At 40.6% G+C, this 20,477-nt stretch overlaps 1 protein-coding gene across 6 annotated transcripts in view; it reads right to left on the minus strand.

The window, feature by feature from the left end:
• Positions 1-20,477, minus strand: part of LOC119745861 — an 85,559-nt gene that overhangs the window by 34,205 nt on the left and 30,877 nt on the right. The window contains exon 1 of one of the 6 annotated variants that reach the window (XM_038222501.1): positions 4,548-4,787. The exons of the other annotated variants lie outside the window; for them this stretch is intronic. Coding sequence (XP_038078429.1) covers positions 4,548-4,597 — 50 coding nt within the window. The 5' untranslated portion in view covers positions 4,598-4,787. Of the gene's footprint in view, positions 1-4,547; positions 4,788-20,477 lie in introns of those variants that run through there. 6 annotated transcript variants of the gene reach the window in all.

Genomic DNA, 20,477 nt, shown 5'->3' on the forward strand with positions numbered 1-20,477 from the left:
GCTTTCTTTACATACCAATAAATGCATTTGCATACCATTGCATAACAACATTGGGTTCCAAAATTGCCGACAGGGTGTCCGAAAATGGTCAGACACCCCACCCCTCCACCCTCCAAAACTGTGACTGATTCAAGTCTTTCAATTACACAAATCTCAAATTTCGTAGTTCTTGTTATTCACACTTGTCAACAGGAGAAGGAATATTTTTCTTGCCCGCTGGCGCTGTCACAAAGTTGATAACCACACAGACACAAGCTCTGGAAAACACTTCACAAGACAGACAGGTTGACATTTGTCTCAGACCAACGTCAGGATTTCGTGACAATTCCTGAGAGGAGGGTTGCATGTCAGTCCAATTGATATGCCACATTTTGTTTTGCAGTGGATTTTTTGTTTTGCGTGTGTAATGAATGATGATGAACAAAGCAAGACAGAAAGAGAAAACAACATTCCAAGCAAACTCTGAAGCTTACACGCAAACCGTGCATACAAAACCTCTACAGGGTTGTAAATACTATTAAAAGTAATCTTAGGTATGAAGGAACTGCGCAATCTAAAACCAAACGTTTGCACAACTGCAAGCATGATACAGTCAGAAACTACACACTAACTTTGATAATTAAAACGCCCCTTACTAGTTCTTCAAAATCATTTTTCCCTGATAACTGTAGTCAGGGTGGTGTTAATGAATAAGGAGTGTGCTGTCTGACAACTTTACTGCTTATTCCCCAAATTGCCACAAACATTCCAAATATGATGTTTTGTAGTTTACTTTAATGACACTGCAAGTACTGTTGGCCATGAAAAATGATCCAATGCATAGCAACTAGTGTACATGTACTTACTCTAACACTGAGCCGCCGGATGAAAACATACTGCATGAATAGGTAGCTAACTTCCAGTCTTCCTCCAGCTCACAAAAAGTACCGAAGCGTGTTACAGATTCCCCAAATTTAAATTAGCAGGGAACTACACTGGGTACATGAACATGGGGAGTTCTGAACAGCGACAGATCCGATCCGTGTACCATGAACCAGGAGACCTAAGACCTCCACCAACAAGCCCACTGAGTCCAAAAATGTTTCAGTCCACTTCCAGCGAGAGTTTATTTCCTTCTGGTCTTCAGTCAGCCAGTGAAGGGAACAGAATGAGCGTCATTACAATCCCAGCACAAATCATGCGCATCCGCGCCGATCATCGCAAACCCCGTCCGGCATTCGTGGAATGTTACCAAGCTGTAAATCTGAACCATCAAATGTCACACTTGGCCAGCCCTGGCCTAGCCAGCTGGCCCGTCAAAAAAGCTTGTCTTGTTACAAAGGAAAAAAACATTCATGACTGGACGATCCTTCCACTCTCAAGGCAGAGACAAATATACACAAACTGTCAAGGATTCTCTAATCCTGTCAACAGGTAGTGTGTATAATCATCTAGCTCTGGACCGAACCTCTGATTGACTGATTAATTTTCTGACTGTACCTCCAAAAAACATCCAGGCCTCGCAGTAGTAATTTATAACTATATACCAAACTTTTCACTCCAGCTAAATAATCACATAGGCTGAACTCGACTGTAATTACTCCTATAAATAATACTTGTAGAGTTGCAAAGTGCATGTTAAATGGGACTCCTCTTTGTTGATTTGGGGGATTTTGCAGAGTTAACAAATAAATAGGCAGAGACAAAAAATCAAGTTTTTGAAGGAAACAAATTATTTGACAAGCCTTGTCTACTGATGCATAATCTGCAGCCGTTGACGCCCCAATCGCTGAAGAGTGTCGTTATAATCCTATCAGTGTGTGTATTCTACAGGACAAGACCCGATATATTGCGTGTTTTGTTCGTCATTTGTCACCGTTCTATCTATGGACGTCAGACAGATGAGTCGGGCTGGCTCCACCTTAACCCATTGAGCAGGTCCGGCGTTGTCACAGCTAAACTGCCCTACTCCACTCTGCAAACACACTCGCTCATAACTGGGCCAATATGACGTTGATAAGCGCTTCCTAATTACGTGCACACAGTGAACTTTGGAAAACTTCAGCCCACGTACCGGAGCCATTGTCAAGTTTTAATTGCTTGGACATATCTATCCATGTTGCTGAAAACGGGTGTAGCATGGCAGAGTTGATGAAAATGACTTTAGAAGTCACACAAATACATTCAGAGTTTTTGTGAGACCTTGGGATGGAAAAGCTTGGCATCCATGAATAGATAAGAAAAAAAGAACTGTTTTCAAAACACTTCTAAAATAGAGATTTACCCATATATTGCATTATGTAACGAGGTGTATGCTCAGTGCTTTCTGAGAACTTACGAGAAAAAAGAGAGTTCTCAAGTTGCTTCTGATGGGATTCAAACCCTAAACTTCTTGAATTTTTTTCCCTTTGCACTTTTTTCCCAAGAAAAAAAAGGCATAAAAGGTAGTTTTCAAATCAACAAGCAGGAAAAAAAAGAGGCGGTTTAGGCCAAAAAAAAAGAGTCTCCGGTTTCTGGTATGCGCGCGCGTCGCCGCAGCCATGCGCGTCGGCAAAATGAAAAAGTTTTTTTTCAATACAAGATGATGTCTCAAAACCGCCAAACTCACTGGTTTGACTGGAATCCTGCTGCTGCACAATTTTAACGTGTTTTTAGATGGGGTTATGATCGAGAATAAGCTTTATGTGGCCTCTCTGGACTCCCATATATTTGCACCAAGTTTAGTCGGGCACCATTTGCAGTCATCAGCAGACATTTGAAGCCAAAAAAAAAAAAAAAAAGTAAAAAAAAAAAAAAAAAAGCCGCGTCGCCGCACCACTTTTGGAGCAAGCTCCATACCAGAAACCGGAGACTTTTTTTTTTGGCCTTATGGTCAGTACTTTTTGCAGCAACAAAAACCACATTAGTGCTACTGTGTAACAAACTATGAAAGTTTCAAAAGTTCAAGATGTTTTCCGTCATAGAAAGCAAATTTTTCACAATGACAAGTTAATAATTTCTATGATAAATGCATTCCAAGCCATACTGGATAGTCACCTGTTTTTAAATGACATCCCCTGTTCAGAGTTAAGCAATGATTACCAAAACGTACAAAGATTCAGGAATCATTTTGACAAGTCTCTGACAAGCTCAGAATACCACCAAATTACGGTGTCATAGATAACCCATTTCAAACTAACACGGTAGTTATCAATTTATCACTGCTATTTCTACTAAACACTTAGCCATGGATATTGGGGGGACAATTGAACTATCAGACCCTCCAATGCGTTTTGATAACCCATTTTGGGACAAAAATGGGTGGCAAACAAACACCACTTCTAATCCAGCACTAACCCACTTTTTCAGACACACAAGAGCAACAAGTATTTATGTCAGCTTGATAGCCACATAGCACACCGGGCAACCAGCTAACTTACCAATCTGATAACCTGCAGGTGTAAGGCAGGCTACCAGACAGTTGGCTAGCTGGCAATTCAACCAGCCAGCCACTCAGAGTTTCAGCCAGCCACCGGGCTACCAGCCAGCTAACCAGCCAGCAACCAACCATTCAACAAGCCAGTCACTCAGAATTTTGGCCTGCCTACCAGCCAGCCTACCAGCCAGCAACCATTTAGTCAGCCAGCCAACAAACCAGCCAACAAACCAGCCAACCACAGTCAGCCAGCCAACAAGCAAGGGGGGAGGAAGCCAACCAACCAGCCAGCCAACCAGCCAGCCTACCAGCCAGCCTACCAGCCAGCAACCAACTAGTCAGCCAGCCAACAAACCAGCCAACAAACCAGCCAGCTGGCCGACCACAGTCAGCCAGCCAACAAGCCGGGGGAGGCAGCCAGCCAACTAACCAGCCAAACAGCCGGGGAGTGAGCCAGCCAGCCAGCCAACAAGCCAGCCTGCCAAACTGCCAGAAAGCCAGCCAGCAAGCCTACCAAACCCCAACTTTCTGCTTTACGTTCTCAGTACCCATATTTTATGTCAAACATTCCTTTCAATAACAGACTGTACATGTAATTATTCAGAACTGCTTTCACGCATGTGCTTGCAGCTGTGGCAGCTCGTGCGCAACCCCTGAAATCACCATTCACATCAGCACAATAGAATCGGTACATTAAACACCATGTGTCAACTAAGCAACAAATGATTGATGATCCTTCATTATATTCCAACAAGTCAGTCATCGCAAAGCTTCATAATTCTGGACTGCTCAATGATACTTTTGGGGAAACATTATTGTTTGAAATTCTTAGAGGAAAAAAACCCAGAAATATCAATTCACCGTCAAACAGGTGTACATGTAGCTGGTTATGTTCAAATGTTTGCATTAGTCAATTCAATTCTGCACTGTCAGAGAAAAAACTCAAAAGGACAATGTTTTGAAGCATTTCATTTCCAAAGTCTGAATTCCAAGCATGCATACCTGTGAGTCTGTTATAAGCCACTTGATCAAATGTTATTTTCTGTTCTATATAATTTTAAGATTGATTGCCTCCTTGTCCTAAACCGGAAAAACTTCTCTTTTTCCAAGATATGAATTACTGCTAAGATTTTTGGGTATTGTGGATACTCACATTTGGAATTTGGTCCTGACTGCACTGGTACTATCCGGTATGCCCAGCATCGGCGAAGTGATAGGAACGAGACTCTCATTAAAGGAATGTTATATTCCAAGTAATAACAGACATGGGCCGGGAGTAATCCTACGGGGAGCAGCACAGCAGGCTAGTTAACACCGAACTGAATGAACCAGTTTGTTGATCCACACCACGCCACGACAATCAGACGTGAGGGGCTGACTGTGATCACCACTCACCAGGGCTGACTGGCTTGTTGAAAGCCCCTCCTTCTGTTTGCCTGGCACCAACGCACTACGGCTGACTGACCCGCCCCTAAACAATACCCCTCACTCACTAGATCCGCCCCACTGAGGTCCCATTCACAAATTTCACAAGTCATTTGATCCGGTCGTACACATAACAACACAAGCCGCACGACAATGCCCAAACTCTTGTTCACAGATGAGGCACTAGCCCATTATGAGGCATTCAATTGCTCGGCAAACAAGCCAATACAGTTCCAATCACGTCTGGACGGCACAGTCAAACCGTCCGGCCGGGCACCCCAAAAACAAGACCAAACAAAAAATTGAACTGAAAGAAATCCTCCCGACACTTTACAGACGGTCGTCTCCAACCGGAAATCCTCGGTGCCTAAGCACAAAGACCATTTTACGCTTTGCAAATATCAGCATGTATCCGATATCCCTGTGCATTTCAATATTCTTTATGGCCGACATCGCCCGGCAATAAAATTGAAACTGCTATCGCGAAGTTGGCTCACCAAGAGCAAGGCCAGACTTGGTGGAGTCATCCAGTCTCCGGGGATCCCTTCACACCTAATTTGCTGGTTAAGTCTTGGTCCAAATGTAATCAAGTTGTGTACTTTGATTTGGGTTGGTCAATGAAACGTAAGAATTCAAGAATATTTGTTACGCCCCTATCCTCAGAGATATTCCAAAGTTCAATGTACTCCTCTTCTTAAGACTCGATGTCTCATTCATAATTACTCAATTTACCTTCTTCCTCCATTTTCATGTATGTGGTCAAAGATCGTTCAGCTAGTAAGAGTAACGTGAAACTAATCATTCCAGTGACACACGTTTATGAATATTCCTTCGTTTTTAGTCAAACAACTATACGGTTTCCTCCATTTGTAATACCCAATCCTACATTGCAAACTTTGATTTGATTAAATAAGCTCCACATAAAAAAAGGTTGTACTAATGGTTGATGTTTATAAAAGAGACTAGAAATTACACACCTACAAAACCAACAAAATTGAACCCACTAATTCCCTATATGAGAACAGGGAAGGCTGTCAGCCTGACACCCATGGGTTGTCTCTTATCAAAATGGTTCATTAATAATGGAACAGTCCCCTGAGCAAGTTGTTGCAGACTTCACAAAAATATCATCAATCATTCTTGTTCTTAAAATCAGCTTTTATGGTGACCATTTTTTTTCCCCCTACCTGAAAACTACACTGTGTCAGAATTTCATTTACATAGGTGATTCAAGAGAAAAGTGACACTGTACTACAAGCATGAGTCTGTAAAATCTTAGCAGATTATTGATAGGTTGTTGAGAGTTGCTGAAATGTTGGAGACTGCATTTTTTTGGGTGTTTTTGTTAAGGCTCTATTCAAATTAGGGTGATGACATGGATGCTACGACACTGACTGACTAAATTGAAGAAAAATAAATTACCAGATAAACCATAGCTGGAAAAAAATATCTACTCATGTTTTCTGAGACTGTTTCAAAAATGTTAATGCACATTACTGCAAAATGACTAAATGATTGTTCAGAAATATCGCTGGTCACTTTCAAAACTAAGTTGCTAATGCCACAAACATATATTCAGGTTGAATGTAAACAAAATTAGTACAAATAATAAAGACTTGCATTTTGTTGAGCTGCCAAAACTCATTGAACACTTCCAAAAAAAAAAACACCTTGAACTACTGGTGCCAAGTGTCTGTAAGCTCAATTGCAAACCAAGTGTATGCTTGTTCAAGCGTTAAATATGCCTTTTAAGCCTATTAGATTGGTTACAAAGATCTCGCATTATCCCCTGTTTGTCGCCGCTCCATTCTTTATACAATAATCATCCGAAGCTAACATCCGGAGGGGCCGTAGACACACACTGATCAGCATTCAGTCAATGGCTGTAAATTCCAACACATTTGGTGAAAGAACTTGCGGAACTATTCTCTTCAAAACAGCTATAATTTGCTGTGAAGTTTGGGGGCAATACTCTGATATCCCATCCATAAACCGAATAATTACCAATGCCCCAGAGCCTCAGACATTAAACTCCTGTATCCCGCCACACGAATAATAAATGAGCTCAAAAAACGGGTCCCAGTTCCCTAGAATTAATAGCCTTATTTATTTGTGGCGCACTGATACAAATCTTCCATTACAGGCTCTGCCCAAACATCACAACTGTCCGCTAAAGTGACAAATGTCTTTTAAAATAAAGCTGCAGCTATAAAATGCAGACAGATAGCAAACGATCCCACTGAAATTCAACCCGCGTTGTTTTTTTTCTTTTCTCTTTGGGAGACCTATCCCAACTAAGCTGTCAATAAAAATGCTTGATATCAAGTCATTTATCTGCTTGGAATGTCAGCTTCCATCATCAACAAAACTGTTGGTAAATTGTAAATTGCTGTCTGCGGATATAAAAAGTACAGCTAAATCAAACAACTCACCAGTACAATCTGGAATGACACCGCTTCTTTTGTTCCTCAGTTTTCTTTCAGTAAAACACACAATGAATCTTGAAATGTTGACATGAATAATGTGAAACTGTTTATCGGGCAGCTCAAGACACAAATATTTTGATCAGTATCTTTTCAGTCATTTTCTAAACAAAAGTGATAAATAGTCAGCGAATGTTTGCCTGCCATCTTGAAACATACTAAATTTCTCCCGACGATGACCTGAAGTGACCTCTAGTGTGATATCAATCATTACCGAGCCATTTTAAAGGGGCACACCATGTGATCAGTATAGTCCTTTACTTCATTAACCAGTTCATGTCGGATGACATGTATACATGCAAAGGTTTTGCGGTATTCGGAACAGATGACGGATAAACAGGCAACGAACGTGGCCGGAAATATCTGTCTGTGACCCGCTCGCAGCGAGTGAGGCCAGAAATACCGGTATCAGGGTGTGCTACCTGCAGATGACGGCCTGAACCCGTCTGGCATCGAGGTTCGTGAAAACAATCCCGTGCCTGGGTCGGGTCAATGTCAAAATAATCCTAGCGCGAACTGGTTAATAGTGAAATGTTAATTAACCATACACATCACACAAGCTACAATACCGACTTATCAGTCGACTGCTGAAATTCTCTATTGTGACATCCAGTATAGACACCGTGCACCCCCTCAACAGTTCAGAAAGGTTGACTAGAGATCGTTTGGGTTTCATTGGAAACAGTTTTCTGTTAAAATTTGCTAGGTCTATGTGTGGCGATATTGATACTTTGGTTGGAAATTCAAATTTGCACAGAGAAGTAAATGTACTGAGAAGGAAATGGAACTGTGGGTGTAGCATTTAAATGAAAATAACTCAAATTTACTTGATGTTTTGTTGTTTTTGTAAGTATCCTCAATGAGATGAAATTTGAGACCTGCTGTAATTTGTGCTCGCCACCCCTTTAACAGACACACACCAAGCGTTATTTGGTAAATGCCTAGCGGGAATTCAGCTCAGTGAGCTTGAATCATTTATTTATTAAAGTAACATTGAGACAAGAGTGCAACGTCCATTATTCAGGAGGAATAACAAATGTGCCAGGCAAAAGTTTATGGGGCATGACACGAGTATGGCTAAGGGTAATCATAAGCGTGTGATATTCATCCCGTGGGATGCATGAATACCAAAGTCCCATCAAAACTGCATGAGGTATGCACCCGGTTTTAATCTTAGTAACTCAAGCATGGAAGTTGATTACTTAGGCAGAATTTTTCAAATTACAGATCGCTGCAGATTCACAATCATCAACAAGATTTGAACAATTCCCCTACAGTTTCAGTGACTACAATGTATGTGACAATTTTAGTGACTGTTTGAAAACATCTTAAATCGGCTCTGTTGGCTGCAAAGCCTTGCCCAACACATGAAGAGAATGCCTCTTCTGTTTCCTAGAACAAACAAAGTCCCGGGTAAAATGAAAAGACATCTTTTGCTAATGACCTTTATACAGTGATTTAGACAACACGTTAGGTTTTCCTGGTCTTAAAAGCCCGTATTTAAGTGCTTTCGTAATTCTCCAGAGACGCCTATCCACACATGCAATTATTATCAAACTGCACTGCCTGAGGTCCACCACAAGTACTTTAAACTCCCTCTCCCGCCTCTTTCCCCGCCCACTTCCGTCACTTGCTACAAAGGCCTTTTTAGTTCAGCGACCATTGTTTGCTCTTTCTAATAGACCTTCCAAAATGATAACTTAGATCAACAAGGCATGCAGTCAATTTGTCCCTCGTCAACCGACTAAATAGAGAGGGTGCGGTCTGGAGGGTTTCAGGAAGATTGGGGACTGCATCCTTGTCAAGCCAACTTGTTCTGTTTACAGAGAGCCTTTATTAGACAGATTGGGTTGATCGGTTGGGAGGAGCAAGCTGGGACAATTGAGTTTGGTATTTGTTTTGAATAAGACAAAGCAACAGCCGGAGAGACTTGATACAAGGCCTTCAAAGTGCAATCCACCCTTCTGAAGAAAGGGGCTGAAAAGTATGCAAGTTAATTTCAAATGATTATGAAATAGGGTTTTGAAAACCGTGACAATACATGACAAAAAACATCACACACAAAAACGGAAAGAAGACCAAAATTATTCTTCCATGTACAAGTGATCAGATAATGCCCAATAGCAAAATTACAATGTTCAAAAGTTCCACACTGCATGACAATTACTATAAAAGTGGATTCTCTCTTACTATTGGAATTTCGAGTTCGGAGATGGTATAATTAAACATATATTCCCTGTGCTATTTTCGAGTTTCATCCTGAAAAACAGAATTCTTCCAAATTGCTACATGTATTTTTGTAGCAACACAAAAGTTATTCACTTAAAATGAGACATCCACTGAAAAAATATTGGCCCATGTTTACAAATTGACTTTTAATTTACAATTTTGAATTATTGGATGCCAGACAATTTTTCTGTTTTTGCGGGTTAGACTGGTTCCCGCCCCACAATCAGTATCAATAAGACCGGGAGCCAGTCTGCTCGCAAGCGGATCTGTTGTGCCCAAAACAACTTTTTTCCAGAGGGTTAAGACATTCAAAAACAGAAAACACAAAGCGGTTGTTTGGTGTGAGTAAAACATACATGTTGAAAATTATTAATAGTAAAAAATTGATTTTGTTGAAGAACACGGGGAATACAACTTTAACCCTAACCTTCCCAAAACCTCCAAAATTCTCTTTTGTAGGATTAAGGCTACATGGCAAAAGTGTGTTGCTAACTTCGGAGGATGCACTTTGTCAAGGTTTTGGGCCGGACCTTGTGTTGCTTTGTGCTCCGCTATGCATAAATTTAGGCCTACATTATTTTATTTGAAACCATCCACATTGGTCCAGGATGTCACTGGTTCTGCCTCAACATATCGAAAGTGATTGCCGGAGGATTTTGCAGGATTGAGGCAGTGGTCACCCCTCCAAGGACCACATTCAAGAAATAACGGAGGATTTTGCAGGATTGAGGCTGTATGCTATTTTTACATGGAGGCAGTTGGAGGATTTTGCAGGATTGAGGCAGAAGTCACCCCTCCAAGGACCACATTTAAGAAATAGAGGAGTGTTTTGCAGGATTGAGGCTGTATGCTATTTTTACATGGAGGCAGTTGGAGGATTTTGCAGGATTGAGGTTACATCCTAGCAAATATGCCCAGGGAATTTGCCCTCAGCACGCTAATTTTTTAAAAAGTGGGCTTTTGTTTGCAATCCACATACATCCAAAATTAAACATGGAATTTTCAGCCTACGGTATCATTAATAAAATAATAATACATGTGCCTGAACTTTTCAGAGTGTCAGTTGGGTAAAATGAATTCTTACAAGCTCGCTCTAGACAAGTTTGAGTTAATGACAACTTCTCAGATACATGTAAAGTGGCGATGTAATAAAGGGTCATTGCATTCTTGCAGGTGGCAACTCATTCCCAAACCCCTACGCAATTCAGCTCAGTTTTTTTCCCTAGCAGTTTGTTTTTCAGTGAAGCACTATCATTAGCACTATAATTTGGCTTTCAATCATAATGCTTTTTTTTTTCCTCGTTAATGGAATCTCTCTCAAGAGATGATGGGACGCAACAGAGCGTGAGCAGAGAGAATCAGCCAAGCAGAATTGCACTGGCGTAATGGACAGGCTGCCTCGCGGGAAGCAAAGGAGAGGAGAGGGGGGGGGGGGGTGGACAAGAGTGCAAAGAAGAGGACGGTAGGTCCACTGACATAAGCACACACTGTCAAATTAGCAGAAAGACTTGACGATAAAACAAACCTATCCTTGTGAACTCATTGAGGTCACACTTTGTCAGATGCATGAGTGATATCAGAGGACATTACCAACCACTTCTCAATAGCTTACACGGAAATGTTTCATAATTTATGAAAGTTATATTATAACGATCCTTCAATTATTTCAAATTGCAAATCATACAAGATGACATTGCAAGCAAATGCCAGAAATGGGGGGGGGGGGGGGATGCTGAGGTGTGATCAGGGGTAGAAATGATAGAGGAGGGTTTAGATGTCATTTATCTGCCTCCGTAGAACTGCATTATCTCACCAAACCCACAAATCAAGCTTGTTCGTAAAACAAACAATGGACCCAGATTCGGAGCTATCGATAGACGAGAATTAAACCTGAGGAATTGCTCTCCAGGGTTGACGTGGAGATGACAGACCCAATAATATCATCAGGCTCTACTGTCCACAGCAAATCATCGTACATGGCCGATGATTTCTGCATGGTCCTCATAGTGAGCAACGGTGACCTATTGAGCCGAGCTGACTGAAGCACATGCAGACCTCCTCTGATCAATCAGAGGTGACTAAATTGTCCCACTTTTTCCGATAACGGATGTGTCCTAATTTCTTGGACAACGTGTTATTCTCTTCTTATTTACTCTTGCAAGTTGAAATCGATCCTTGTCACGGAGGTTTGGACAACGTGTTTGAAATTTCCTTCCTGTCAGCCCAGTTACTGAGTACATTGAGTGCAATAACACACCAACGGTCCGACTTGTTTTCATAGCTAATGCCCTACCCACAATGCATTGATTTGAAAACTTGGAAATCCCAGATGGTCTCACTCAAATGTTTCGGGTATGCACTAATAAAAAATGAAGAGTTTGTCAGTTGTAACAACATAACATTACAAAACTGAGAAATATGTCAAATGAAGGCAACTTTTCAGTTAAGCTGACAGACACTTGTTCAGTTTTGTTATATTCACTCTGCACTCCAAGAACATTTGTGTCAGTCTGCTTACTGGAATTAAATTTGGTTTTGATGAAAGATTGTCTGAACTTTGTTTCTTCAGAATCCGAAACACACCAATACACACCATTAGTATGACAAACAACTAGACACATTCATCAATCATTGGTAACATTAATGACTTGTACATGTATGCTCTGAGTTTCTCATCACCAAACGATATCACAAATGTGGACCAGAAAAGTACAACCAGGGTGAACTCTCAATCACCAGGGATTGAGGAGAGAAAAAAAACCAAAAACAAAGAAAGAGTGGAGAAACAAAGCATCAGTTTCGCTTCTCCAAGCAATGGTTTGATGTATGGTCAGTGATGACTTATATGCGCAAGGGGTACAGGGTGTGATGAGTTCAGTACCTGCACACCTGTCATTCTCAATCACACATTCATTAATCAGGGGACAGGGCACTAGACATAAAACTCGGAGAGCTAAAATCTTTAATTAAGAAACTTGACTTCTTTTTCTCTGGGAAGCTGAAAACATCTGGATTTCTCGCCCCATTTCATCAGTTTGTTTTGAGATAGTCTGGTGGACAAAGATTGATGACAAACTCAGGTAGCGTCTGAATTATTTGGCTACGGCTAGAAATTACACACACATGCCAATCGTAGCGGCTGCAGACACTTCATATAGAACCGTGTGTTATTTGAAGTCAGCCAAGTAATTCGGTCACAGCCTCACATTGGCACATGCTTTGTATGGATTGCAGCGTGGGTACCATCCACATACAGGGTACCAAGAACTAATTACTTTCAACCAATATGAATCTGATCATTGGCAAGATCATTGGTACGTCCTTGTTAATAACAGCCTCAATGTTAAAAACTCCTTTCCATGATATTTTAGTACATGCACTCTCTCTGGATTCTATCCCAATTTCCTGACAGTCTGGAGTCTTAAGAACTGCAATGGAATGATAAGACTGAATTCTACAAACCACTTTCTGAGTATCAACAACAGAGGGCACTTCTTGTTAAAGGGGCACATCATCCGTAAATCGCTGAAATATTTATATCCAAGATTGTTTACTTATCCTATTTCAAAAGTCTGGTTGAAAGGAAACTAACCTAATGTCGCACTGTTCCTGAAAAGAACCAAAAACACCTAATCGTTTACTTCTAACGTGGCAGACATTTTGTGGCATACTGGCATGCAAATTGCATGTACGTATTTGCAACCTAAAATATAAATCTTCTGTGTCCATAAAGACCATGACGTCAGACGATTCAAATTATGGTACCGATTAATTATGTACATGTCCTACAACTACAAGTGCACACAGCACCAATACACACATGTTGTTTCCCGCACATCTGCAGCATGGGATGAACTGAAAGAAACGTGTGCCAGTGGAATCACCCAAACAGCTCGATTTTTGAGAGTCAAATAAATTTTTGACCCCGAAATTCGTTCTCACAAGAATAACACACAAACGACCAATTCTTAACGGACAGTTGTGTGGACATGTATTCTACTTTTAAATGTTCTTTTCAATTAATATCGTTTCATTTAGAATGCATTTTGTAGCCCAACTGGGCATTTCCAGGAAGTTGTATCCCTTTAAACAATCATCAAATTGTGCATAAGAGTGTTAAATTCCAACAAGAAGAATGCAGATCCTCATGCTACCTACATCCTAATAAATATGCCTCACGTGGTGAGGTTCTTATTGGGGCACATGCATTCAGGTCCTTGCAAACTCGGACACAGTTAAAAAAAAAAAGCTCTCCATGAAACTCCCCACGGAATGGCTCGCACATTGGGTCCTCTGAGCATGTCACTGCACTATCTTCATCAGCAAGTGCTTCAAAAGGCCCACTGTTTCCAAATTAGCCGTCCCAACTTGGGAGGAGTTTCTTAATTTCATTCTGATTCCCATTAGACTTCGGAGTTCACTGGCCGCATGGATCAGTTTTGTAACAGAGCTTAACCTTACACCTGCCTTTTACTGACACTTGTCAAGTAATCGTCAAGCCTGTTGGACAAGAGTCCACGTTCTGCCTTTACATCGGTTGGAATTGTACACTGTTTTAACCAACATTTTAAGCATGATTAAACTGAGTCAAATACTTGATACATGAACCGGTAGTTCCAACATACAGGCATATGTACATCACCTGTTATTTTAGGTTAAATGACAAATAAACGAAACTTGGCAATTCAAATGTGCCATGCTTTTAGATTTTTTTCCTATGGAAGAAAGCCAGAAGCTTATATTTGGAATGACTGAATGTCAAATTTTTGTATTCACTGCATTACACTTTAACCATCTGTTACAATTTTAATTCATCAACTATACTTTCTGATGTCAATCATGACTTACTGATTCCAGCGCAACTTCCTAATTAGAAATCCAAACAGAAACTCTGGATACTAGCTTGACCTACCAGCAGCAAAGATGTGACTAATCCCCCTGTAGCCAACAAGTCTAGAAAACCCCACTCCAATAAACACAAGAAATGAAAAATTAAATCATGTCTAAAAAAGATGGGTTATTTCTACCCCCTAAACTCAATTATGCGCAGGCACACATATCTCAAGTTGATTAATCCAAACAGGGAGTGATATATTCCTGAGCACGCCCCAGTAGTCTATCATTGCACAAACACACATTACCGAGGCATCCATAACTAAGAATTCGTCCCCATTAATTTTTCCTGCAGCCATCAAAGCTATCACTTTGGTTACACATGTAGCTTTGCTCAAAATGGAAAGACATCGGACTCGAACACAGAAACGATTCAATACACATTTTGTCCACTGTCTAACTATTTTTCAAATCCTACGTGCAACATTTTGAATTTTAGTTTAGCTTCCTCTAAATGTAAAGGCAAATGAACTTCAGTTTTGGCAGAGACATTCTCTGAGTGCTCCAACATTCTCAGCTTGCGCCAACTGCACCCACAGACAGCGGCAGGCAAGCAGGATTTAGAATGCATCAATCAGGACTTTGAAGCTCCTCTGCCGCATTTTTCCTCCTGCTGTTTGCGCCGTAAGCAGACTGGCGCTGACTAAATCCGCCGGGCTAAGTTGCTACCAGTCTCCTCCTACCCCTTGTCTGGCAGGATGGGAACCAACCAAGCGGCAACGACAATCTGACAGTAATTATCCAACTGTGGTTGAAGGGGGCCAATCATCAATTTAACTGCCAGGACCGACAGAGGGAAAAACAGAAAGAAAAAAATGCTCTTGTCTCGACAACCGGAGAAACAATTGTTTTTGTTTGAAAAAGTGCATTGGTCGGACATACAAGTCTGTTACAGCAAGAGGCTACAGTTTTGATGAAGTATGGGTGATTGGCCGATTTCACACTGGTAACCTGCATCAGTAACCAAGACTGCACTGGTAACCAACCTGCACAGCCTTGTTTAATATTGGTAAAAGGATGGATGTTATGGTTTGTCACTCGTCACTAGCCCATACCATAATTCATCCAGGCAAGAGCTCGTAGGCTATTACTCAGACTCTGATGAGACAAATCTGTAAACTCAGGTTCCAGGATCTGGAGCTTACATCAAACATCCCCAGGGGAGGGGAAAGTTATTGCAGAAACTTCTGCCGGACCAATGACTATTGAGTGGTGGAGTAATGCCGCAAATGTCTCCCCAAATTGCCGGGGATAAATAATCAAATCCCTCTTACTGGAATAAATCACAATCAATTTAAGCCCCGGCTGGAATGACTTGTGGTGGACTTGACCTTTCGTGACCCCTAAACTGACCAGGTCATGACCTAGATGGAAGACATCATTCTCATTTCTTCAAGACAAGTTTACTCATAAATCAGGAACAATACTACATTGTACATGTAAACTACCGGTATCTTCCACTGCACAAGTAATTCCGACGCCCACGCAATTCACTCAATTCTGACTTCATAATACACTGTGCAAGCAGCTTTTAAGGAATGAGAAAAACCTGATGCTTTTCTACAAATTACGGTACATGCAAATATCAATAAAATGGGTTGAAATTTTTCTGTTTATTTCTGATAATCTCAAACCTTATGTTTATTTCTTGTTTGTCCTGGGGAAACCTTTCAGTGGAACACTGTTTTTTAAAGGTGCCCAGCAAGTTAACAAGTTTCATCAATAGATAACAATGAAACTAAATATTAAGCAAATTATTCAAAAACAAGCAGACGTGCACACACTCCCTAACATTTTCCACTCTAATACTCTTCATTTGACCAGTGACAGTGATGACAAAAGCCTCCCACCTTTCTCACAGCTCTTCTAAGCTGGTCCGGCCCCCGATTGCCCTAAACTCATTCCCAAAATGGCATGTCCCGTTATCTTTCCAACAAAAACAAGACAGGCCGAGTGTATTGAAGCTCTCAACATGCGCGCATTACCGCGCAGCGACGTGTTAACAAAGCTTTAGCCCGTCATCCTTCCATCCGTGAGTCATGCGTACGTAGTTGGCCAGAATATTACCAAGTGATGACAAAAAGGACTGACGAAACCTGTTGAAATCTCAGCTTCGTCTTGTGTCTTTAAAGTCAGCAGGTGATCTTGTGCATTCATTCCTACTCGGTAATTTGACAAGGTTATTGTCAAGGATGAGTTGTCCTGGAAAATCACAAACGAATGCCTCGCGAGCCATTGGGCCAATTAACTCCACGCGTACACTTTGTGCCTGTTTTTTTTGTGTATACATGTAAACAAGCATAATGATACATTTGCCACATGTATGATGAAATGTTAAAAATGCTGAAGCATGGTGATTCACATCAGAAAATTTCTCAGTTGAAATTCTATAAATTTGTCTGCTATTAATGTTTTCATTTCTTTAATAGAAATGTCTCAGACTTACCGGTACCAAACTTATTTCATTTTCAACGGTCTCATCTAAAGTTCCTAAATGTCAAATTTCTGTAAAGAGAGTAATCTACTAAGTTGAGAAATAAATACTAAGATGAACTGGTTTAAAATCTGATAATAAACGTTTTGACAGTTCAAGTTAAATTCTTTGTGAAGCTTGTAACATGGCATTACACCTTTGTTAAATTTTCCACAAAGTAAAGTTCTCCACAAAGTAAAGTTAAATATGAATTCTGCACACTTCCCTACTGCAAATACTCACAAGGCCTCAACAGAATATAAAACTGAGTCAAAAATCTTGTCCAGTGAATCTTTGGTTGAAAAATAAAGGAGTTGGGATACTTTGTTTCCAATGAGTGAAAATATATCCTTCCGAGTGAAATTCACTCCAGCCAACTGAAACTGGCACTAGAGAAAAGACAACTGAAATTGAAATTCATGTACATGTACATGTAAGTGAATAGATCAAGTTACCGGTATCACACGACTTTCCATTGGAATGAATCTGTCACAACGCATTTCAATCTAAACTTGGTGTGATTTTCTCTATTAATCCTCTGATCTCTAGTTCCAGTCTTTGGAAATAAGATAGTAAAAACAATCAAGCAACAAACTCAGTAACAGCTTTCCCAGTTTCCTTATCACTTGATCACTTTTGATTTGTTTCTCGGTAAGGATGCAAATCTCTGATACAGACTGACATATCTAACACAAACTGGAGACAGTATCATCAAGATTCCCAGAGAAAACCCTGCCTGAAGCATTGAGATTACTTGCTGCTAACATCTGATCTGTATCCTGCCTGCTCAGGTATCTCAGAGGCAGGCCAAGCTAAGCCTCTTGGATTCCGGAAGACTTGCTGGACTTGTTTTGGGGTTATCGTTGGCCTGGGGCAAGAGGGAAAGGTTACAAGTTGGGCAGGTTGACAAAAAAGAAGTCGAGCAAGAATACTCACTATGTAAACTCGAAAAGTGTTTTTTCCTTCTTTTTTTAGGTCAATGGTATAGGCCTACTGTGAACTGCAAATTCTGATGTGTTCTACAGGCATTTACATGTGCTTTGAATGAATGTACGATAACGCAAAGTTGTTATGAATTCTGATAATTATAGAAATATTATAGCTAGAGACCACCACTATAGCGGTGACTTTCCCTGACATTCTGAATGAGATTGCAAAAGGAAAATGAACATTAAACATATTATTCCACACTTTATTCATTCCCTACATGTTCATATTATGTATATAACATGGCACAAAGATTTCTGTTTAACATTTGACTTTAAATTAAGTAAGCAATGGCCCATCCAACATCCAACGTTCACATCACCTTACCCTTCCTATCCCATCATTGAACCATCTTACAGTACGGTACATGTATATCTGAGCCTAGAATCATCCACACCGAGATATCTGATGTGGACCCAGTGTTCACCAGTTGTTCGAACAGTGATCAGTCAACATTGAAGAAATGCAATGAAGAAAAGACCACTAGAGAAGAAATATGAGGAGGATATGTTTGTTGAAGTTTGTCACTGGGCCAGCAGAGCAAGCCAACACGCTGAACTGACAATATCCATAGTTAAGGAGATCAATTTGGTGTCAGACTGCATGGATGGATGGCTACATAGTGGCACTGATATTCCCTTATGTTTACACTCCCATTGTGTGGCCACTTCCAAACCAGAAAGACCACACAGAGCGTAGATGGGGCAAGGAGGTCTACAGGGACTCATCAAAACGCCAACTACGTGAAGAGAGCCATGCATTATCTGGCAGGGATTGGATGCACTTGGAAAAATAGTTTTGAACTCTGCTCGTAATGGGACAGGACTCGGGCAGAATTTATGACGGAGAGCAAAAGAGGACATGTTAGGTATTCAATTATTTCTGACAGTTCTACAATTGACAATTTGTTTGCTGGATTCAGTTTCACATGCTATGGGCTCCATGCACAAACAAGAGAGGGTGCTTTTTACAATTTTTGAGAGCTGAGTGGGCAAGACCACCATGTGCGTACTGGTTCATTTCAAGACAAGACATTTCATTCTGATTGTGCACATATCCATATTATCTGCACGTGGGCGTTAGGTATTGTCGGCAATACATTAAACATTTCCATCCGAGTGGTCTCCCACAACTCTCCCTTTCTTACCATTGAGGGCGCACTTGTGCACAGAGCCAATTTTAAGTGTCATGAAAACTACAATGCAGGGTAGAAGCTGTACACGTACGTATGTTTGTATACATGCGATTTCCTAAGACAACCAGCATTTTATCTAGCGTACAGAAGTGGCTTCCTAATAAAATCTCATTGAATAAAACAGTAGTGTCCAATATTTCTTAAATGTCTTTTATATGAAATAAACTACCAGAACCAAAACAATCCCCTTGTAGACAGAACCAGAAACAATCCCCAAGTTGTAAACCTCAGAAACAGATACATGTAACCTAATACCCATGTAACCACATCTCTCATCAGGGTCTCTAGAGGGCAGTCTATTGGCTTCACTTGAGAACCGGACACTTGCGTAGGCTTCTTGATACTTATATGTGTGAAGTGATTCCTTGGCACTACACCAAAGAAAGAGTGTTCTAATTCCAGCTGAGTACGCAAAACGAATCACTGATCATTTCAGTGATCATTTCTTTTGTTTTAATTATTCATGTGAGAGGAATGGGTGTGAGCACGGGAGTTTTGATGGAGAAATTGCATGAAATGCCCACATTGACATACTTTCGCAGTACAAAGAGTTGTGATCAAGTAATCCAAGTCATCCCAATGCAAGCACAGGTCATCCAGTGCCAAATCAAGTGACGAAACAAAAGAACTTCGGCACAGGCATCCCTGTGCATCCCCTGTTAGGGTACTTGTGACCAGATGCATGCTTTGACTTCTGAAGTCCTGACAATTTGTAATTGACTCTATTACAGAGTACAGGAAGACAAAGCTATGAGTGAACTCTGTGTGAAAGCACCCAACACAGGCAACTTCCAATTAAACAAAGTTTTTCTACATGCATCTCTAATCTCTCAAAGTTTTTCCAAGTTCACTTTTCCAAGTTCATTGCCTGCTCCAACAACCAATATCAGGGTCAATGCACGTGCCTAATGACAGAACTCTGGCACTGCTAAATAAGTTGAAAAGTTAATTTTAAATATAACTGGAAAATATGACATCCTGACGAGAAAATATAACTTCCTGCCTAACATCGGGTATTAATGTACCCTTTGCTCCACTTCTTTCATACTAGATAAATGTAAAACTAAAAACATGTGGTAGTTAAAAGAAATTTGACATGTGGAAGTACTCTAAACCAAACATGACTTACTTTGTTCAATATTGACATCATATTGTCCGTCACTTCTCATTATTTGTGACAGCAAGGATGTTACATCTTTGATTAATTTAATTTCCTTTCCATTAATTCATTTAAATGATAAACATCTGTGTCCCTAGAATTCCCACGGTAATAATCCAGTGCTTCCCATTTTTTAAGAGTCTAAAAGGAGCTTGAGTGATGTTACAATTAACTCGGAAAACAAGTATTTTGGGGACTGGTGCTCCCCCCCCCAACACTAACAGAGAAACAGGACAAGC

The sequence above is a fragment of the Patiria miniata genome, unplaced genomic scaffold (assembly GCF_015706575.1).
Source record: "Patiria miniata isolate m_02_andy unplaced genomic scaffold, ASM1570657v1 HiC_scaffold_7, whole genome shotgun sequence".
NCBI classification, from domain to species: Eukaryota; Metazoa; Echinodermata; class Asteroidea; order Valvatida; family Asterinidae; genus Patiria; species Patiria miniata.